The 22,676-nt window shown below is 36.7% G+C and overlaps 2 protein-coding genes across 8 annotated transcripts in view; one reads left to right on the forward strand and one right to left on the reverse strand.

Moving 5' to 3' along the window:
* Positions 1-6,420, forward strand: part of LNX1 (ligand of numb-protein X 1) — a 92,375-nt gene extending 85,955 nt beyond the window's left edge. For both annotated transcript variants that reach the window (XM_058838638.1, XM_058838639.1), the window contains 2 exons: positions 4,544-4,702; positions 5,717-6,420. In XM_058838638.1, coding sequence (XP_058694621.1) covers positions 4,544-4,702; positions 5,717-5,852 — 295 coding nt within the window. In that variant the 3' untranslated portion in view covers positions 5,853-6,420. The remainder of the gene's footprint in view (positions 1-4,543; positions 4,703-5,716) is intronic.
* An 834-nt stretch (positions 6,421-7,254) lies between these two features.
* FIP1L1 (factor interacting with PAPOLA and CPSF1) overlaps positions 7,255-22,676 on the reverse strand; it is a 38,761-nt gene continuing 23,339 nt past the window's right edge. The window contains exons 12-17 of one of the 6 annotated variants that reach the window (XM_058838641.1): positions 19,837-19,863; positions 19,204-19,258; positions 18,128-18,183; positions 12,704-12,923; positions 8,345-8,482; positions 7,255-7,624 (exon numbers count right to left, since the gene is read on the reverse strand). In XM_058838641.1, coding sequence (XP_058694624.1) covers positions 7,477-7,624; positions 8,345-8,482; positions 12,704-12,923; positions 18,128-18,183; positions 19,204-19,258; positions 19,837-19,863 — 644 coding nt within the window. In that variant the 3' untranslated portion in view covers positions 7,255-7,476. The remainder of the gene's footprint in view (positions 7,625-8,344; positions 8,483-12,703; positions 12,924-18,127; positions 18,184-19,203; positions 19,259-19,836; positions 19,864-22,676) is intronic. The other 5 variants (XM_058838640.1, XM_058838644.1, XM_058838643.1 and 2 more) reach the window with 5 other exon arrangements.

Genomic DNA, 22,676 nt, shown 5'->3' on the forward strand with positions numbered 1-22,676 from the left:
ATTGTCAGCAGTCTCATGACATTTTCCAGGCTATTAGAGAAAATTATACTCTCTCTAAATACACATCTGACAGGTCAATCTTGGAAACAGTGCCTGAAGTGCAGTTATGGGACAAAATGTTGAAGAATCTCCTACTTTAATTAAAACAGTTTACTAGAAGGACTGCTCCAAGATATGAAAGTAGAATGTTTGGTACAGCTAATAGAAAGGTAGAAATGTCAAAAATCATGATTGTGCAGGATCATGAAAAGTACTTGGGAAGATGGGCAGGAAGCGGCACACCTATGTAAGGCAAACTGAACATATAGATAAAGGCAGTAAAACTGGTAGGCCAGGAAAAGGCATGGTTTTAAAAAGAGGAGGCTGGATAGTAGATTATTTAAATTCTTTTGAGAAGGGAAAGATGTGGCTCAAGAAAAGCCCTATCTGTTCACAGCAAGCAAGGTGGGGTGTTCAGAAGCAGCTTCATCTCACAACTTAGAGTGGAATGTTCAAGCTCAGGAAACTGAGGGGACAGTAGTGTCTTTCCTTCTTTGTTCCAAATCCATGAAATTTTGAGGAAAATCCTGTGAATAGTAGCATAAAATGTGTTGAGCTGAACTAACACTACAGCATGTCTACAGAGTTCTGTCCATGACCAATGAAGTAGAAAACAGGCTAATTTTAATAATAGTTACATGATTTACTGTAAATGCCTGATTTTTCCATACTAGAACAGAACTCTTTCTTTCCTAGGGACTGCATGCATATTACAGAGATGGGCACAGACAAAAGACATAAATATTGAGACTTTGGGAATTATATAATTTTTGTAGATGATGTTGACAGCAGCAGAATCAGGCAAGTTATCTGATCCCTTGCACTGGAACTCAAAGACTGGGAAAAGCCAGCTTGTTAATTTAACATATCTCACTTATATTTTGTCCTTTTCTTGAGAGATCTTAGAATTGAGTTTTCTCACTTTTGTGTGGGTTAATAGTACATAAACAGCGTCTCTGTTCTTTCTGTAGTACAATCCAATATGTGGTGGTTATAAAATACGTGCACATGTGCATCTGACATCTGTCAAAACTTGGCCTGCACGCAAGCGGAGGGGCTGCGGGCTGGGCGGCGGGAGGAAACAGTGATGCAGGGCCTTAAGCATTCTCGCCCGAAGACTTATTTCAGGGTAGCTAATTTAATTGTTTGTTGTTTAGGGAGACAGAACTCCTTTATTGGTAGAGGGACATGTTGTTGTGAAGCATGCACAAAGGAAATAATAGGGAACAGCTGGCAAAAAGCATTTCCCCAGCTCTGTGATGCTGCTTCTACCCTTGCTTGTTTTCCCACTCTACTCACATTTTCTTCCCTCAGCTAGTACTCTAGAATACTTTTTAGATCATCCTGTCATAACATTTACAAACATTAGTACTTCACACAAGTGCTTTTCTTCATCTGTAAAGTGAGATGAGAAGGAGACAAGGTGGCCAAAGTCATTCTGCAAACTTGGGGTAGAACAAGATGGAAAACATGAAATTAGGACAGAAACACTTCCAAAGTAACTCAGTCTGGGCTGTAGGATGCTGGTAGAAGCAATTCTCAAATTGTATTTACTTGGCTGCCATCTGTGTACTGTAATGGGGAAGGAGGAGGGAGTTATCCTTTCCATAGCTGTTATTCCTGAAATCCTCCTGCAGTTTGCTGGTTTTCATTCCTGGAGAGTAAGGATACTTGTACTTCATGAAAATCAGAAGGGAATTGTATATTTAACAACTTGAAAACAGGCACTTTTAAATTCTTCATGCATCAGTAACTCATGCTTAGCTGTAGTATTGCTTAGGATAGGACCCTGTGGGAAGACACTGTATATCCCCAAATCTTGTATCTGAGGCAGGTTCACACATAAATTATTCCTTATCCTCATCTTCTGGAGTATTTAGCAATAAAATCAGAAGACTGTGAGCTGCTCTTTTCCAAGGAGATGGGTCTCCTTAGACTGGTTGTTTAGTGGGGTACAGCAGTTTGACTGGGTCAAAACACCCAGACTGGGGCTTTGATTATCACAGAAATATAAGCTACTCAAACACACTAAGCCTCTTCATATGATTGTATTTTTTCTCAGTGGTACTTCATAGCTTGTCTTTATGATTAAACAGCCCTAAAAGAATGGAGTCCCTTTGGGCTGCTCTCTGCTTAGGCAGTGAACTGTTTGGAGCAAGCAGTACCTGCATTACATACAGCTCAGCTTTGTCTGCCAGAATCCGTGACAAACAGATGGATGATGCACTGCCATGCTCATACCTCTATCCCATAGGACGGAGATAAGAAAATGTCAAGTTAAAGGCATAAACACATCCTAGACATTCCTATTCTTTTAAGAGTCAGTCTCTAGCCATGGCTGTTGTGATGGGTCGGACCTGCCTGCACCAACACCCACAGCAGGGTGAGTGAAAAGGGGAAGAGTGAGTAAACTCATTGGTCAAGACACGAAATCCCTCACTCATTATTCTCTTGGCCAAAACAGACTTGGCTTTTGGGACTGAAAACATTTAATTACCAGTTTGGGTATTGGGAACCAAAGAAGACAAGCTTGTAAATGCTTGTGAAAAGGGAGTTTCCCAAACTGACCATCACACCAGCACCTCTTCTCCTGACTTCCATGTCTCCATTGCCTTCTTGTCAGCAGGTTACACCTAGTCCCTTTGGTGAGGCAAAAGGCAGCACAGGGGTTTGGAGTCACAACAGAGTGGTTTCCCTCTACTCTTCCTTGGTTTCCATGAGTTTGCTCTGGCAGAGAAAACAATCCTAAAGCTATTATGCTGTGCCTATTTTACTTAAATTTATCATACATATTGACAGCAAATATGTATTTATGCTTTCTGCACTGATGGAGACCATGCAACTAATAACCTTATAGACTGCATGTATAGGATGCACATAAGGCATGTTTGGCTTCACTGCTTTTTATCCTCATGTCTTTACCTGCTTGCCTACTACTTTTCTACGGCATTAGGTTTTAGCTGATTACCTTTCAATGTCAGGAATGTGCTCCTTAAGGCAGTGAGTGTAGCACTGGGCAGCAGAGACCTCTGCCCCAAAATCAACAGTGAATTATAACAGTAATGTCTGAATCCTGGCACTGTTTGGTCATGACCTTGATAAGTACCATTAAACATAAAGGGTTTAAGTGATTTTGCACATTGAAGAAGTCCACAGACGGTAAAGTAATAATGCCTGGCTGCTGAGGAAGAAGCAAATGTCACCTGTTTCATACATTAGCAGCCAGTGAATTCTTGTGCAAATATTACATACCTACTATCCTGGAAGCAGGTGAATATTTGTACGCCCTGGGGAACTAATCTAGTATTACTGGTGTGAAAGACAGCAAATGCACTATATAAAACATAATTTTAAAAATGCTAGGCATACCAGTCTTTAAGATAAAAGCTATTTATCCTCCTATAGAAGTGTCAAGTGCTTCTTAGAAACATAAAGACTCTGAATAGCACTTGTAATAGTTGCCTGCTGTAGGTCAGCCTACATTTTAATATTTGGAGTAGCAAATATATTTTTAGTCATTCAGTAATTTCAGTCATTTCTGGGGACACCAGTAATGCTAAGCTGGTCAAGTACTATGGGCAGAAATTTCTATCACTTGCTCTCCAACAAATGGAATTAATTTGGTTTAAAAAAAACCCAGAAATTAATGTACTAGGAGCAGTAGGTAACATTTAGGTCTAATAACACTATACTTGTTTTCCCCTATTCCCCTGGTTTTTGAACCTAAGCTTTGATGAGCATAACATGCAGTATCATAAAATACATTCAAAAGATAAATGGAGGGAGAAGCAGATTTCAGTCCTCTTACTACCGCATCTTATGTTAATCATTACAGTAAGGACAAGCTATCTTCTTGACAGCAGACTCAAAGCACTGAGTACTCCAAAGCACTGACTCACATGGCTAAGTTTCTCTCATCTTCCATGCTGTGACTTATCAGATTACTTAGCAAGAAAAGCTTAGGATCCCTAATTCCACCAATATCTGTCTTTGTGTCATCTGTCATTTTTGTAGTTCATTCCATTGGCCTTCAAATTATTTCACTTTGACATGCACCACAGTAGTAAGTGCCTGAGCACTTTGACATAATTAATCACATACAGGCTCATATCTGGAAGATAAACAAGTCATTGGGCTGTACAAGGTAGAAGAAATACAGCTTTTTGAATTGCTGATTTACAAACATCAAATCCAGGCTCAAGTGCTTTTCTCCATCATATCAATTAGATCATTTGAAAAGATTTCTGCCTTATAAAAAAAACCCTATTTAATACTTAATCCCAAGACTATCTACTAATTTTACTTTTGGGATAACTTGTTATCTGGTTGTAACAGGAAAGCAATACTACAGAAACAGAAGTGTAGGTGCTTAATAGTGAAAATATGGCACTACTTTAACTCTTAAAAACACTCTATGGGTGGACGAAAAGGCAGATTTATTATTAATGGCTCATCAGAATCTAAAGTTAACTATAAGACATTTAATTAAACTGGTTTATTTCAGGTATTTGTACAGCTGCAAAGAAATTGTATTACGAAGAAATACATCTGGAAGTCTTGGCTTCAGCATCGTAGGAGGTTATGAAGAACATACTGGGAACAAACCATTCTTTATCAAATCCATTGTTGGGGGAACACCAGCATATAATGATGGCAGAATTAGGTAATAATTCCTATCTAAAAAAAGTAGCATTTAAGTAAGTTTTCCTTCTGGTTAACTTGTAGGGGTTTTTAAAAAACATGTTTTCATTAAGGTGTGGCAGGGATGGGGGTAGGACTCACTGATACAGAACTAACTCTGGGAGATCTGCAAACAGCACATAAATATCCTGAAGTTGAACAGATCTGCCTTCATAGCAGAATGTTTTCAGAAGTCTAGCAATCCACTAGTATGTGAGTTAAAAGAAGAGTCAATTTATCTCTGGGGTGGTACAAAGCATGCCAGCAGAGGTTTCCCACATACCCAGTTCTAAACAGCCCAACCCATCGCCTTTCCCACAAACACCAATACACTTGAAGAGAGTAAATGCACAATCATGGCACAAACTTCCATCAATTAACAAGGCTTAAAAATACAGTTGTTCAGAACACAGATCATTCTAGCATGTGAAGAGGGCCTACAAAAAAGCTAGAAAGGGACTTTTTACAAGGGTATGTAGTGCTAGGACAAGGGACAATGGCTTTAAACTGAAAGTAGGTTTAGACCAGAAAAAATAATTTACATTTTAATTAAAAAGAAATTATTTCATGTGAGACACTGGAACAAGTTGCCCAGAGAAGTTGTGGATGCCTCCTCATTATTCAAGGACAGGTTGGCTGGGGCTTTGAGCAACCTGTTCTAGTAGAAGGTGTCCCTACCCAGAGCCAAGGGGGTTGGAATCTTTGAAGTCCCTTCAACTGCAGCCCTTCTATGATTCTGTGATGATGAATGAACATCAGAAGAACAATATCATTTTTGCTTTCAAATATGTCTAATTAATTACAAATTTGTAAGAAACCCAAACAATTGAAGTATTTTCACCTGCTTTATTCCCTTATTCATGAACAGTAGTCAGCCAGAGAAGGAACCATAATACTCATTTCTATCCCTTCCCCCAGCTTAAAGATGTGCTTTGGCATTTGAAAACATTTAAGAAAAGAAGTCACTTTGATTGTTGTCTTGAATTTGTTTTTTCAGGTGCGGAGACATCCTCCTTGCTGTCAATGGCAGGAACACATCAGGAATGATGCATGCCTGCTTGGCAAGGATGCTCAAAGAACTAAAAGGAAAAATTACTCTCACAATTGTGTCGTGGCCTGGCACATTTTTATAAAACAAGTCTTCATGGAGAGTATGACAAGTATCTTAACATGGGGAAAAAATTTAAAAAAGGAACATTAGTCTTGGCTTTTGTGGGGGGTCAAGTATGTATTTGTAAAGAAAAGGTTTGTGAAATTTCAACCTGCATGTCAAGAAAAGTCAAGTTTAGGCAAAGCAGTGACACCTGTCAGAAAATCACCTGGAGTGATCCAAGCTACAGACTTAAGTCCTTCCTTCCCTGTGTTCTTAAGGATTTTTTGTTGTTTTTTTATATATATCTATATACCTATTTAATGCATTATAATAATAATGAAATTTAAGGAGCAACAGCTTCTGTGCACCCACTTTATTTTGATTTACAAAAAGAAAACCTTGAATAACTTATGGAAATATTTCTTGCAATTTTTCTAGTTGCAATAATCAGGTGAAGGTTTTTATCCAACACATTAATAGCACTTTGATTATGTGTACCTTTTCATGGTCAGCATGAAGCTGGTATTTTCAAGACTTTCAAGTACTGTTTGTTAGTCTGTAAAACTGTGAATGAAATTTCTAAAATAATTAAAAATAATTGTAACTGTGTACTTGTACAGACATTATTTTCATCCAAAACCAAATTACCTCGTTTCCCTGGTTTGTTCTGATTAATACTATTACTAATACTATTAAATCTGGGATTTTTATATAGAATATTACTTTTAAGGAAGTACACTGCACCCTGCTAATGCCATCAAATAAGTCTTTTGAATAGCAGTAAAATTTTTGTGGGATTGCCTTATCAATCACACTTGATACTGTTCTGCATGGAGTAAATCTAAAAGTGATGGTGGTCTTATATGTCTCTTAAAATAGCCCTTTGTCTTTGCAAATTACTCATGTTCCACAGTCTTGTTTTTATCTCAGAAGCTTGCAGTGGGAAGAGGATATGTTTGTTAATCTTTATCGTGTTAAGGGCAGCTGTTCCCCTAGAACAAAGACTAAAATGAACTCTCTCTTAAGCCACTGAAAAGCAGCAGGGACGCTTATCCAGCTTAATTCATCCTTATGCACCCACACAAACCAGACATAATTACCAAGTGTATCATCACCATGCTCAGTGTTCCATTCAACTAAGAACAATCAGCACCTTTCCCACTTTCCCTAGTTTTTTTTTTGCTCCACATTATTACACAGCTTTTGAAGAGCCTGCAGTTCCTGTGTGTCCCTGTAGTAAAAGATGACCTTTCCAAATATGACTCCAAAAGCTTTGCTAAACCCACACTGTTCCAGATGTTGGGTATATAATAAAATGAATGCACACTGTTTCTAAAGTCAGTAAAAGAATGACCTTCCTGTCTGCTTATGAAAAAAGGAGACAATTTAATACAAAGAATTTAAGCCCTACTTATATTGTAAGAGCATAAGCCTCTAGCTGTAAGATGTTTTTTCACTGTTTCTTAAAAGACAAAGTCAGTCCAAGAATCTTAACATGAAAAATTCGTTCTTTTATTTTCAAAAAAAACCAAAGTAACCTTTGATTTCAAACTAACAGAACAAGATTAAGAGCAAATTATTATAATTCCCAGAAAAATAACAAGATTTATAGTAATCTATTTCTGGCACTAATATATATGCAAGTAGGCAAAAATCACACAAGCCTATTCCACAGGGGCAGCTTCAGTGTTTTCCTGTTCAGGAGCAGGTTCACCACTGGCTTCTTTTCCTTCTTTGCTTCTTTTGGACTTCTTGTGTTTGTGCCTTCTGTGGCTATCCCCTTCTTCACTGTCATGACGACGTCTGCTGTTACTAATTAGAGAGAAAACATGCCTCAAACACTTGACACTTCAAGCCCTATTTAATTACAAATTACCAAAAAAACAGCTTCTGCGTTCACATTTCAAAACTGGCATCTGATCCCAACTCACAGTGCACAACTGAATTTTTCCTGGAATGGAACATACATCTATCCATCCTGTACTTTTTCTGGGGAAAATTGAATGATTTTTCACTTTGTAATATTCTAATAGCAATACTTTTAGCAATGTCATGAACCTATTGGCATTCTTTAATAATTTGACATTCTTGTTGACCTCATTTTTTGGACTTAACTTTTATTTCTAACTTAAAATGGATCATGTAGAACAATTTCTATCAGGTGAATCTGAGGGTTATTTTACATACTGAGAATGACTGTTAAGTTGTTCTGTTCATGCTGCTGAATGTCAGATTCATTCCACCTCTGACTCACCATTTTTACCCTTCTTTCCCCAATGTCCTAGTTACTGTTCACATACTGACTGTCACATACGTCACTCAAAACAAGGTTACCCAGGGTCAGTATTGCTTTTTGTCTGTTCACGTTTTATATGGCAGACTTGTTCCAAGTAGCACGTTCAAATGTTTACAGTCTTTCCACAAAACTCCTGTTTGTTTGGGGTTCTTTTAAAAGTCTACTTTTTTTTTTTTTTTTTTTTTTTTTAAACTGGACAAGTCTTTCATATCCTATTAAAAAAAGAGAAATCAAACCTTCGAGATGACTTGTGTCGACTCTCTTCTTTCTCTCTGTGTCTCCTGTCTCTGTGTCTGTCTTCTTTCTCTCTGCTTGTCCTATGGCGGTCATAGCCCCTCTCTGCATAGTCTCTGTATCTGTAGCGTTCTTCATCACTGATTCAGAAAGAAGAGATTTTCAGGACAGCAAGACCAAGGAGTGTAACAATAACAAGCTAAATGACAGGAAAATCTTAATAATGCTTCTGGATGTCTACATGAGCTCCAGCGCTTAAAGGACAATAAAGTTCGTCATGTTATACACTAGACTTGCACAGTTAATGCAATTTTGAAAGGAAATTGTTCTTTAAAAATGAAAGAAAAAAGAACACAACAGTGAAACATTAAGTTTATATAGGAGTTATCTGTTAGCTTGAACCTGTATATAACTGGGAAGGAAATACATAATCCTACATAAACTTCAGTAATGTTTTCTGATCAGTGCTTGAAACATTCAACACTTAGCAGCACACTATTTGACTACTATACAATTTGGGTAAATTAAAATTAGATTTTGGTACAGTTATCTATTTCCTTACACCTACTTCAAGAAAAGGAAAAGCTAAGTACAAAGAGTAAAATATGCTAAATGTTTTGGCTGCTTTTGAAATTAATTTTTCTTAGTGCTAGTGCTATCTCTACTTGCACTTCTCGCTTGGATTGCCATGAAGTGCTGCCCTGCCACAATGTTGGTAAAAACCCCTAAATATCATGTTGTACAAGAATTCAAAGGCTTTATTTAAAAACATATTTTTATATTTTGACTTGATGAAAAGGGCAGTTCTAAGAGTTTACTGAAGTCTTAAAGAAAATAAAAGATGAGAACACTGTCCATTGTTAGCCAGCACCAATCAAATGCTACATTAGCATAGCTCAAAAAGGCACGATCATTTCATCATTTCTCAACTAAGAAAATCCTACCCAGCAGCATTTAACAGTGCAACTTCAATACAAACACACTTGGTGTAATAATTTATATGTCACATTAAGTCTTCTCTACCCACAATTTGGGAGATCCCTACCAAGTCTTAAAGAAAGGCACAATCTAACAGTCTTTCTAAAGTTAAATCAGTAACAATTTAGATACTGTTGACCTAACAAAAGGCAAGTGTTTTCGTCTCTGCCAACATTCACCATGAAAGAAACTATCTTCCTGAAGTCCCTGCAGCAGCAGAACAGACCAGACAGATCACACAGAGAGAACAGCTCAGGCCTAAAGAGATTCCTCATGTCCTGGAGCAGTGACAACTGAGATCAAACCCATTTTATTTGCCACAACTTGGATTCTCTGGCCATTTCCCAAATGAGGATATTACATTAATGATTATTACAGTTATGCATGAAAACTCAGAGTGAGAAGGGGGAACACCTGAAGCAACAGCACCAGTCTTTTTATGAAACCCTGTATAATTGCATCATTAGGCAAACGTCAGAAAATAGTAATTTAAGACACTGTGGAGAAGCATTAACCACTCCATAGAAAATTCTGTTTTTCCAAGGGACACAAAAAACATTCGCACATCAAAACCAGGAAAACTACAGCTACAAATACAGAACTCAAAATTATGATTTGCCACTAAGTGACACAACTTCATGGATTTTATAATGCATTTATAACCTCAGATCTGAGAGTGAGCTGATTGAATCCTGCAAAGCCCATTTGTCATCAAATGGCTCAAAAACTGAGGTTAGAAGGCATGAGTGGAGGTCACCAGGACCAAACCCCAGCTAAAGCAGGGCCATCAGTGCCAGCTGACCAGTACCATGTCCAGACAGCTTCAGGATATCTTCATGCATGGAGACTCCCCAGCCACACTGTGCAACTGTATTTTCCTCCCATATCTGATATTGCTTCCCAAACCTAGTATTTTGATGATCAGTATCTAATTAAAAAGTTAAAATATTAATATACTAACTTCTGATAAGCTTGCCATGGGAAATTAGATGGCTACTTGTAGACTTACCGTTTGGTTTCAAAAATGAGATCCAAAGCCCTTAATAGTAACTCACACTCTGCATTTGTTCTGTTACCCATTTATTTTAAAGCAGTCCAGAAAAGGTTAAAACTATTACTGATACTCCCTTTTAAAACTTATTTCGGCAAACTACTAAAGAACCTTAGTATGACAGATTGTAAGTGTGTCTGATGAAAATAAACAACCTCTCTAACTAAAGCAAAAAATCAGTTTGCAAGACCAGTGTGTTGGGAGCTTTCAGGAACACTCTGATGCTGCTCAATGTTTCTGACCTTTATTGCACACCGATCATGGAGTCTTGTTCAGTTTGTTGACCACGGACACCAAATCCTGTAAAGCTGCAAGCCAGCCAGCCCCTCATCTGCTCTTCTGCACGAGATTACTAAATTCCAGGACCTTAGAAACACAGTTGCTGGTTTTTGTGTTTTTTTATTGTTTTGGGGTTTTTTGTTTGTTTATTTTTTTAATTTTTCAAATTGCTGAGGCATAACCACAAAATAGTAACATATCCATCAAATTCCAATGTCTACATTGTCACAAAACAAAACAAAAAAACAACAAAAAACCTCAAGCAAACAATACAAAATCCCAACCTTTGCAGAAGGGAAACAGCCCAAAAATAATGGCATCTTCTTAAGGAGGCAGAGTAAGATGCATTGTAAAAATGTATACTTTTCTCTGAGGATAGCAGAGTAAAAGCAGAACAGAATATAAAGACAGCTGAAAGTTCGTTTTTAAACCACATTTTGGTTATAATAGAATAAGAATAATCCTATTTTCCTACAATTTTAAGAAATGCTGTAGAAAAAACACAGGCTATTCATCTGGAAAACAAGTGCTAAAAGCATTGAAAGCCGTAATTCCTAAGCAGTAAAATGCTAAACCTGATGCTTACTACAAACCCCACCAAGACCACTTGATCAAAGTTTAAACAAAGGGAATATAAATAAAAGCTATAAATCTGTGCAGTCTTTAAAATAGTTCACATTCTCTTCCCCAAAGCTCCATTCATTCTATTTTCATAAGTGCACAGAATTGAAAATAAACCTTCTCAAGAAATATTATATCTGCATGGTCTTTCTTAAGCCTCTCCCACCTCTTCTGATTCCCAAACCAACTTATCCTAGTTAAGGGCCTCCCATTTTCTTACACAGCCATGTGGCAACAGCTTTGCTACAGATGGTGGATAATTTAGTCACATAAAAAAGTCGAGGCCTGCTCTTCCCCCTCCTTTACAGATAACTCTGGCAGCAGCACAGAGATTTCTTGAGGCCTGGAAGCTATTAAGGTTCATTTCAAGCACCCTTGAATGACCAGGGCTCTTTCTGGCCTTCAATCAAGCTGTCTTAAAAACAGATGTTTAGATAGATCTTCAGCCTATCTGACTCTGGAATGAAGCACATGCCCACAGGAGAGGACATCACCACACCAGCACACATGGAAAATCCCCCAGCTTGCACCCAGTTTGGGTCTTCAGCTAACAATCATCATGCAAAAATGTCATCTCTCAACCACAGTAATGTTGACTTTCAGTGCTCTCATTCCCTTCAGCTTAAAACTATTAGCAAAAACAATCTGCCTAATAGCTAACATACATATTCTGCAAAAATTTAAGCTTAACAGCAAACACTGAGAAAGTGTCAGCTATTTACCCCAAAAAGCTTAGTAGATAACAAGCAGGGGAAATTTAGAAAAATCTGGCTAACCAATAGACCTCTGTTCTATGGAGCCACAGTGAGCTCAACATCAAATGCTTTGTACTTGAGAACATGAACCACAGAGCAGTTGCAGCTTCTTTTTTAAAGAAATTAGAAAGCTGAATAGTTATCTGACATGATTTTCATCATCTACATCAAAATTAAAGTTCTTGACCTTGAAATAATAGTTTTAAAAAAGAGAGGAAATATTATTATCCAGCCATTTTTAACAACCATATTTACCATTTTAGCAGGTATTTAACACCATTAATTAAGGTCAAATGTTGCAACACGTTGCTCTTAATCCTGAATTGGCAACTAAAATTCATTTGGTACTTCTATATATTTTTCTGTAGATTTTTTCCTAGACCTACTGATGTCAAAAAGAGATGGATATTTCAGACATTTTCAAGATTTAAATCACCCTTAACTTGTAAAGCAGTATGACCAATTTGGATGTATACTGTCTTTTCTTTCCTGCTTCTGTTTCACATGTAGAAATTTAGGAATTATTGTTTCCAAGAGAAAAGGATGAAGGTGAAGAAGCCATACGACCCACCTTTTTAAAATATGCAGCAGAACACTAAACTTGAATGCTGAAGTACACTGTACAACAGAGACCAGGGTTTTGAGCAGTTACAGCACGTTTAGGACATTTCACTGACCTGTTGAACGCACTTGAAGACGGACTGTGATCTCGGTCCCTTTCCCTGTCTCTGGTACGGTCTCGATCCCTGTCTCGGTCCCGGTCACGATCCCGATCTCGGGATCTCTCTCTCTCACGTTCCCTGTCCTTCTCTCTTCGTGCATAGTAATCCCACTGTTTGCTGGTGTCCAGAAGACTAGACCATGAGGGTGCAGAGCCTGCAGGGTGTGGAAAGGTAACTAAAGAAAGAGATGTAGTTATTAGAAAGAACAAAATCAAATATCATATGGAAACTTATGCATGAAAACATTTGTCAGTTTCCTCCAATGACATTTTTTAATCTTCCCCTTTCACATTGGAGTTAATTCTAAACAAACACTGCATATTTTCCATTATGATTACAAAAGCTTCTGGCACTCATTTAAATACTTCTTAAGAGGATGTACAAAACCAGGGTACATACCCCAAAGACTGTCTAAACATTTTTTGGGGAAAAAAAAAAAAGAATTGTGCAAATACTTGCTCAAAGAATGCAGTCAATGCAGTCAAATGGCTTTATTTTGGGGGAAAAACAAAACAAAAACAACCAGAAAAGAAAAGTGCCTTTGAAACTCAGGTGCTCTGAAAATACAGCTCAGAAAAAGGACACTTCCAGCCTTGTATTTAAATGCTATTATTTTTATCTTTTGTACTTTAAAATCTTTATATTTAAAATATAGTGTTAGCTATGAAGTTCTCACTAACTTATATTGTAATGTGCTCTGTCATACTTTTCTGACTACAGAGGTAAAAGGAGCTTTAGAAATAAATTCACTCTGGGGAGAAGAAATAATGCTCCCACTTGTGCTCGGTACAATAACATTTATGAATGCTCAGCACAAACATTAATACCACTAAAATATAACAGTTTAAGAAAATGAAGCACTGTCTTAATCTAGAAGTGACATGTTAAGATTCTAAGAAGGAAGTCTTATCAGTGTCTCCCAACCTTTTTAGATAGCTAGCAATGAGGAGAAGGAACATGCTTCTCCACTGCTTTTTGCCAATTTCAGTTACAGAACTGCTACTTCTAATGCCCCGATTATTCTGTCCTGCCCTCCCTCGCCAGAGGTCCCGTGAACGCATCCTGTAAAGGAAAAACAAGGGCTGAGTATTTAGCTGGAAACAGCACTCTCTAGTGGACTTACAGTACTGAGGACTTCTCCCTTTCTGCTTATCTGCCTTGCTAGCTTTCCTAACTTTCAATAAATCGTTTGTTTTGAGCTCCACTTCATCATCTATAATACGAGAACAATATTTACTTGACTTCATGGTGTCACAAAGAGATTAACAGTACAATTAACATAAATACCCACTGAACAATGTAAAGTGTGTTACTGGTGCTGTATTTAATATTGTTGAGTTATAAAACCAGTGGCCTCTGCTGACAGCTATGTTCAGACTGCCTTGCCTGTAACGTCTGGAGTATGCCTGCCCCAGAAAGCTTTGGCAGAAGCTTAAGAGAGCAGTTTGCCAAGCTTCCAGAGCAGGAATACAAAAGACCTTTACAGCAGGCAGTGAAGCAGGAAAAAACACTTCATTGTTAAAATACATTTGCAATGAAAAGTATTATAATTCCTTAAAAAAGCATTTATACAAGTTTTTGCCTCTAATAAAATGCTTGACACTGTTTAACTTCAGGTCTACAAGCAAAATTGAGGGTTAACAGAAAAAAATGTCCTAATACAATATTATGCTGTTCATTATACTGCCAAGACCTGAAATTCGTCGAAGGAAAGCAGCCAGAAATAGCAAAAAAACCCAGCTGGACTTAAAAGACTGCTAATTTCCTTGACTTGCCACTATGTCAACAACACACGTATGGTACATGAGACACTGGCTGCTAGTGTATTCTGATGTAAAGTTTAAACTTAAACTTAACTTTAAATGTATACTACAAACCAGTTATTAATGGTAGTACAAACTTTTACATTAAATCTTGGATATTCCATCACATCTTGAGTAATTCTCATCAGACAGAAGTATTTCTCCCCAATAACATGAGATAAAACAGTAATTTGACACACTGCACATTTTTATATCTAGATTTTCACCAGGAATTATTCACAATACACAAGACGCTTACTTTCTAGTATCAACTGGTGTTCCACTTTTACTTTTTTATTGAATGAATTTGTCACTTCAGTTATTTCTACATAGATTATTCCAATAATTTTACAAGTAGAAAGACACTTCAAAAATTTAACTCTGATTTTATTTTTAAAACAGGAAGAGAGCTTTGAATAATTACTAGTTTTGGAGACATGAGCCCTGTTTTGGAGATGGTTTAAAAACTTAAAGCTTCATGGCATAAGGCAAATTATTTAATGCTTGTTCCTTATGCCTCAAAAAATACTGACTCTCAAACTGTTTCTATAATGTTAAATGTCTTGCAAGTTCCTAAGATATAAAGAACATTTAGAGCACAGACCAGAGAACTGCTTGAGGAAAAAGCAAACAAGCATACGATAGAAGGCGCTTCAGTGGCTGATCAAACGCAGTTCAAGCAAAGCCAAAGATAAGATGGCCAAGGTAGTGCTGAATTGTGAAAGGATTTAAGTGCAAATTGACGAAACCATATTGATGTGGTGGAAGAGCACAAAAACAAAACAGATATTCTTGAAGTTGTAAGTTAAGACATTATTTTACTACATAACCTTCCTAAAGGGTTTGCAATGGGAAACCCAACTGACCACATGGGGAGAGACACCAAAACATGAGCTAAGGAATTTGAATAGGCAGAAGATGGGCTAGTAATCAATCTTAATCATGACCGGTACTTTTTGCAGTGTGTTCCATTTGCACATCTTCCCTTGCAATTTTGACAAAGCTAGGAAATGTACAGACTGCCAAAGAAGACGACAGGTTGGAGATTCAGCACTATGACCCAAAGCAATTATTAAATATTTATTATTTTATACAATTATTATACAATTATATATAATTTTATACAATTATTTAAATTACTGTAAATCCGTACCCTGCTGCACTGTGGAGCTCTCAATGTCTCCAAGTTCTGATTCACAGAGAGCACTGCTAAACACTGACCAGTGATCACATTGCACAGCAGGGACTGTGAGAGTATGATGCTGACTAGGAAAACGTCTTTCACTAAGAGATGAGCAACAGTGATAAAATGCCATGGAGTCTCTACAGATTCAAAAATCCCTGACACAGACAGCTTTGAGACAGACAATTGCTTTGTGCAGCAAATACGAAAGCTTTTGCTGCAACAGGGATACCAGATATGTTGGAAGCACACTGGGAAGACAGGAGTGGACTGTGCTCCTTGGTCTTCATAATCATATACAGGCAAACAAGTTTTCAATCATGCTCAAGAAGTTCAAATTCAATGTTGGCATGATCATGCTAACAGTCATCCTTTAAAACTGGTGCTGCAACACAAGCATGCCATCACCTCTAAAGGTCAACATAAAACTTGGAAATATTCTTATATCCCTGACAATACTTGACAGAATGGAAAATTCTAACAGAAGAGACACCAAAGTGAAAAACATTCTACACTGGAGACTAGGTAATAGATGCCACATACATATGTTAATATGTCTTAGTAAGACTGCTTTCCTAATGATACTCTGCATGGCTTTAGCTGTGCATCTCAGCTTTTACCTTTTTGCTAAAAAACAAATTACTACTAAAAAAGAAGTCTGTGTAAAGCCAATGTTCATGAACTCTTTTTCAATAATTCTTAAAATCGTAACAAGCTTCCAATGCATGAAAGCAAACAATAACTGATGAGGATCCTTACAATGTCAACTAAGTACTGCTTATTACTCCATGAACTGCTACAACTTCAAGAAATTGCAACCCATTACAAAATGTGATTTGTATATCCATGCTTAAAACTTTGGATCATTTGGGAAATAGATTTGCTGAATATCTGATCTGTGCTGAACATCAGATCCCCAGAAACGGATGAAACTTTCCCAACAATTTCTCCTCTCACCAGCTAGGATCCAAGGGAACAAGGAGCAAGGCAATAGAATTTAGCTGAAAGAAAAGGCACTAGGTATGAGGCTGGATGGCAGATGTACTGAAGGCAGAGGTAGTGACACCATGCAAGGTCCTGCATCTGGGTGGGGCAGTCCTCAATGTCAGTACAAACTGGTGATGAACTGACTCAAAGCAACCCTGCAGAGAAGGGCTTGGGGATACTGGTGGGCAAAAATTAAATATGAGCCCACAGTGTGAGTTTGCAGCTCAGGAAGCCACTTGTATCCTGGCTGGATCAAAAGGAAGAGTGCCCAGCAGGTTGAGGGAGGTGGTTCTTTGTGTGCCCTTGTGAGACTACACTTGGAGTATTGCATCCAGCTCTTGGGACCCAGTACAACAAAGATATGTTAGAGCACATCCAGAGGAGGGCCACAAAAAATTATCAGAGAGCTGGAACATCTCTCCTATGTTGTTTAAGTTGTTCATCCTGGAGAAGAGAAGGCTCTAGGCACACCTTATTGTGGCTTTTCAATACTGCAAAGGGACTTATGAGAAAAATGGAGAGAGACTTTTTGCCAGAGCCTGTAGTAACCGGACAAGGGTCTGTGGTTTTACTCTGAGAAATGGTAGGTTTAGATTGGACATAAGGGAGAAATTCTTTATGATGATGGTGGTGGAGCACAGGTTGCCCAGAGAAGTTGTGGATGCCCCACCATTAGAAGTGTTCAAAGCCAGGTTGGACAGGACTTTGAGCAAACTCATCTAGTGAAAGGTACTCTTGCTCATGGCAGGGAGGCTTGAAATAGATAATCTTTGATGATTCCCTCCAATCCAATCTTCTTATTTTCTCCTTCAGATCCAGAAGCAGAGCTATGCTAGGTAACAGTTCTAAACTCAGTATACATTCTGTGGATGCCCATTTGGTGGCACATGACAAAGCTTTTATTTTAGTTCACTCTTACTTCACTTTAACTGGAAAAAACATGCCATAGGATAGCTGAAGGTTATAGTGTCTTGGAAAAATGCTTTTTCAAGGGAGAGGTACATCATCAGGATTTCTGAATGATTTGTCTTCGTAATTAAAGTTCTGATGATATCTCAACAGTAATTGTTCTCCTGCTTTTAAATTCTTGAAAAATTCTCCCTGACTTGCAGTCCATATTATGGTATATAATGCTTCAAAATCACAGTTCTGCAAAAGCAGCAGGAAAAGATATCTAGTATATAAATTAATAAGCAAAACAATAGTATTTACCAACAGTGATTATATTTGCAACAGCATCTATCTATTTACAATGGTCAGCAATGAGCTTTCATAATGAAATACTGATAGGACCTGTTTAGTCTTCTAGCTAAAATCCTCATATGTGTATCAAACAATCTGATATCACTTATCAATTGATAATCAATCAGGTCAAAATTTCCAAAGCCAGCAAGCTTGCTTACTTACCACTGCCATATGAAAATGCACGAACAGGACGACCATCATAGCCAGAAGAATGTCCACTGTGGAAAATACACAAAAAACCAGTTTCAGGATATTAAAGATAAATGTTAAAATTCAGCTTTAGCAACAAAGCTACCTCCTGCAATAAATAGATACATTTATATACAATATATACATTATATACAATATATACAATCAGAAGCAGAACTCATTCACAGCAACTGTCAGTACAAAGTAATAAATATACTTTCATGCACATATGATACATTAAGATGGGATTCTCAATTAAATCACATGAAGATTTTCTCAGAGATTTTCCATCATCCTCCTGTATCATGTATTTTAACAGAATTTTCAATTTCAAAGGAACAGATCTTCCTTCAGTGAGATCCAGAGGACTGACAAGGGCTTGTAACATCTTAAGTGAGTTTTGTATATGACCTACTTTTGGCCTCCAGCAAAATACAAATATTACTCAAGGACTGTGCTAGCCAACTTTTTCCCTCCTTTTATATAATTATATCTGTATATATAAATATATATGTGCATATAAATATAAATGCATATAAAAAACTGTATTGAAAAAGTACAGTTAGGCCTGTTACAGCTGAACACAGACTAGAATAGAAATAACAATTTGGATTCTGTGGAACTCTGGCACTTCTTATAGTTTATGAGGGCTTGAACCTGTGTTAAAATTTTTGTGTACATCTACAAAAAAGGATATGATAGCTGGAAAGTATACAGTTCACATAGATAAGCCTTCAAACTACTATAGAATACTTTAACAATCATTCCCTTAGGTCTTGGCATTGACTTACCATCAAAACTGTAATTCATTTGATATTTTGATACTGTGTCATAACTAAACTAGTAAGTGGCCAAGTAACCTACTCAAAGAATATGTTGAGAGGTGAGACTAGTAACATTTCTGTAAAGCTACTGTAAAAATCTGAAGCTGTCTCCCCTTTCCCAACTGCAAATTCATAAAACACTGGGCAATGCAAGAGAGCTTATTCATTTATTTCAGTTACAGAACACTGATAGATTGCTTAGCAAGATTTCAAACAGATAATCACCTGTCTATTGTGGGTATGAGAGAAGGTGGAGGACCGCCAGGTGGTGGTGGAAAACCTGTAACAATAAATTAGGTAAGGAGGGGAGAAAGTAGAAATTTATCACCCATAAACACATAAAAGAACTAGGCTAAGCATATAATGGCAAACAAATTCCAGAGAGAACACAGAGAGAACAATCAAGAACTGTTTCCATGTAAATGGGTTTTTATCTTGTAAGACTAAGAACTACTTTTCAGCTTGGCAAAACATTAAACATGACTTACCAGTGCTTCAAATTATAAACTTTATCATTCTTAAAAATATGGTGATATAGAAGCATGGGAAAATTCAAACAATACTTAATAAGCAACAATCAAAATTATTCACTGCATAGCTGAGAAAAAATGATTTTAAAGAAGGAAATATACATCTGAGTATAGACGAATATAGAAAACGGGTTGATTAGGTCCACTAGTCAACAGCATTTTCACACAATTTCTCTTCTTCCTGGCATCAAAATAACTGAGCTTACATATACATACATAGATGAGTATACAAAATCCTTTATCTGTATAATTGAAAAGAAGTTGGTAAGCTGCACATCAGTCAAGTTTTCATCTCTTAAATGTGGAAAAAAAATCTAAGTAAATTTACCTGGTGGTGGCACTGTTATTGGTATACCTAAAAAGACAACAAATATCAGTTATAGTAATAGTTTATTACCTGCAGATCTAAAACCAGATTGAGCTTTCACTACCTACAAGATCAAGAAGAATGACAACATATTTTCTGTGTCCTCAGATCAAGATGTCACATTAATACTGATTGTTAAAGTTTTATACAAGCCTTGTGAAATCTAGCTTTTGATTTAAATTCCTATACTTTAAGATCTTACTTATTTAGAGGAAAAATAGTGAAGAATGACTCTGGGTCTCAAGGTTTGAATTAAATTCATAATCCTAAAATGCTTAGTATACAGAAGGAAAGCAACATCCTATAGACTACATTTGCTTTATTTTACATTCCATGGCTGGATGGAAGGAAATGCAATTGGCCTCTGACCTTCAACAGCTTGGCACTGGAAACAGTAGGTCTGCATGAACAAAGTATTCAGGCAGCAGTAAGCAATACAGATGTGCGAGTCAGTGCTATGACACTGCAGTTCATCATTCAGTTGCTATGTGGAGGGAAAAAGATTGTTTTGTTCTGTTTTCTTGTAACTATCTGAGAAAGGAGCATCCTTTAACAGAAATGTGCAATAATTACTCTAACCTGATTTTCATATTTAGCTAAGCTATGAATCTAACTAAAAAGTTAGATAATTAAAAAGTTATGGATCTAACTAAAAGCTGACAAAATTGTTCCCAACTGAATTAGCTGACCTAACAAAATATACTGCCTCAACATATAAACCTATCTTACTGACTATGAAAGGAATGATTACAAGGTAAAAATAATTTGCATGCTTCAAAGGTTCTTATCTTCTCAAGCTTTGCAAAGAACTAGCTTTACCTGAACTGAACACATAACACTGCTACATAATAAACTGGGCTAAAACAATACTGGCAGAAAATAGACTTCACCAGGCATAAAGCGCTTTCAGTTTTCAACAATTCTGCTTCCATTAAAAAGCATGTAAATTCAATCTGACAGTTTATGGCAAAACTTTGGGGAAGGAGAGAACAGAAAATTCTGGCACGTGCTTTCAGCAGTGTTGACATAGCTGCATAAACATTCACAGAGAACAGTACTGGTCACTGCATGACAAAATGTACAGATATCTCATTAGTTCAACATGAAAATTAAAATACTATTGTATGGCAGCAGCATTTTACTAAATCTATGTATTTATAATGTCTAGAAATGCCAACTGCTCCCAGACTGCGCCTTGATAGAAGGACAAAATGAAGGAATATGCAAGCAGAGGAACAGTGATCAATATCAAAGTTCACAAATTGTTTGTGATTTCTCTGACATGAATCCTAACAGTATTAATCCTATAGGGCTAAACACATGATGAAGTATAATTGAAATTTCTGTCTACTCCGGAAGATTTAAAATCTGATCTCTTAGCTGAAATGTAAATCAGGAGACAGTGAACTCCAACAGCCAAATTTCTAAACTGCATGAGCCATTTTCTCTTCACCAGCACACAAGCTTTCCAAGCTACAGTTGGAATGTTGTTAAAAACACTGGGTATCACACAATAAAATTTTTGACAATGTAACATTTAAAAGACCAAACACTCCTGATGAAAATTCCTGAAAGAAAATCAAGATTAAGAACTCAAAATGTTTCACAGCCAAAATGTTTACCATTAATCTGTTTTGGTTAATTGTTCTAATTAAGAGTTCATTAATGAGCCTAAAACATAGAAAAAAATATATACAATATATAAATGTTAAGCATGTACCTATTATATACTACAGCAATGTTAAGAACTTAAGCTAGAAAAATACCAGAAGTTCTCTTAAAGTGATTTATTAGCTCCACCTTATACTAAAAAGGATTTCAATTGCTGCACTAAAACCAGTACATTGCTAGCAGTGCACATGGCACTCAGCACTATCCAGAGAATTGCCTGGAAATCCATCATCTAGCTCCTCTCTACAAAAAGGAAAAATTTTGTATTAAACAATTAATATATTCCTCATTTACAAGAATGTTATCTTGTGCAGAATTAAAAGTAAAAATATCACCACAAGACCAAAAACCAAACGAAAAATTTCACTTAACAACCATTCCAACAAAATTAAGACAGACTTAATACAACTAATATCCAGAGACCAAATGTACAAATAATTTTAAAGAATTTGTTAATGCAGGGTATTACACCAAAAAACTACACAAGCATTTTTCCCCACAAAAGCCTTTAAGAACTTTTAAAGAGTTATGATTAATGCTTATAGAATTTTAAAACAGCTAATTTAAATAATTTAAATAATAAAGCTAATTTATCTGATGGTATCACAAAGGAAGAAAGATTCTACATGCCAAATTGACAAAAGATCTAAAAAGATCTAAAATGTTTTTCCTCACCTTCCTCACTAATACACAAATACCACACAAAACAAGACAAAAAAATAATAAGCTTCAGTTAATGGAAAATAAATAATTTCTCAACCTATCACTCCTTTTCCTTCTAAGTGTATGAAAATATATTTGTAGTGTCACCAGCCAATTACTACTTTTGAGAAAAAACACTGAAATATTTTATCTTTTTTTGTAGTGAAGAGACTACATTGTACCAGTGCAAGAAGGTGAATTAGTGTAGACCTTGTCATGTCCCTACAACATTGCTGTGCTGCCACAAAGGTACATCCAGCCTAAACCTAAATACTCAGACTTGTGTGCCTAAAGCAACCCAAATGTCATTAGTGCACCATTTTACCTAACACGCTCAAAATTGCCTTCAGAACATCGTATACCATCCTACTAGTCCAGAGCTGGTAAGTATTTACAGAAAATCAAGTATGTTTTACTAAAGAAAAGCA

Source organism: Poecile atricapillus, chromosome 4 (genome assembly GCF_030490865.1).
Source record: "Poecile atricapillus isolate bPoeAtr1 chromosome 4, bPoeAtr1.hap1, whole genome shotgun sequence".
In the NCBI taxonomy this organism is placed as follows: Eukaryota; Metazoa; Chordata; class Aves; order Passeriformes; family Paridae; genus Poecile; species Poecile atricapillus.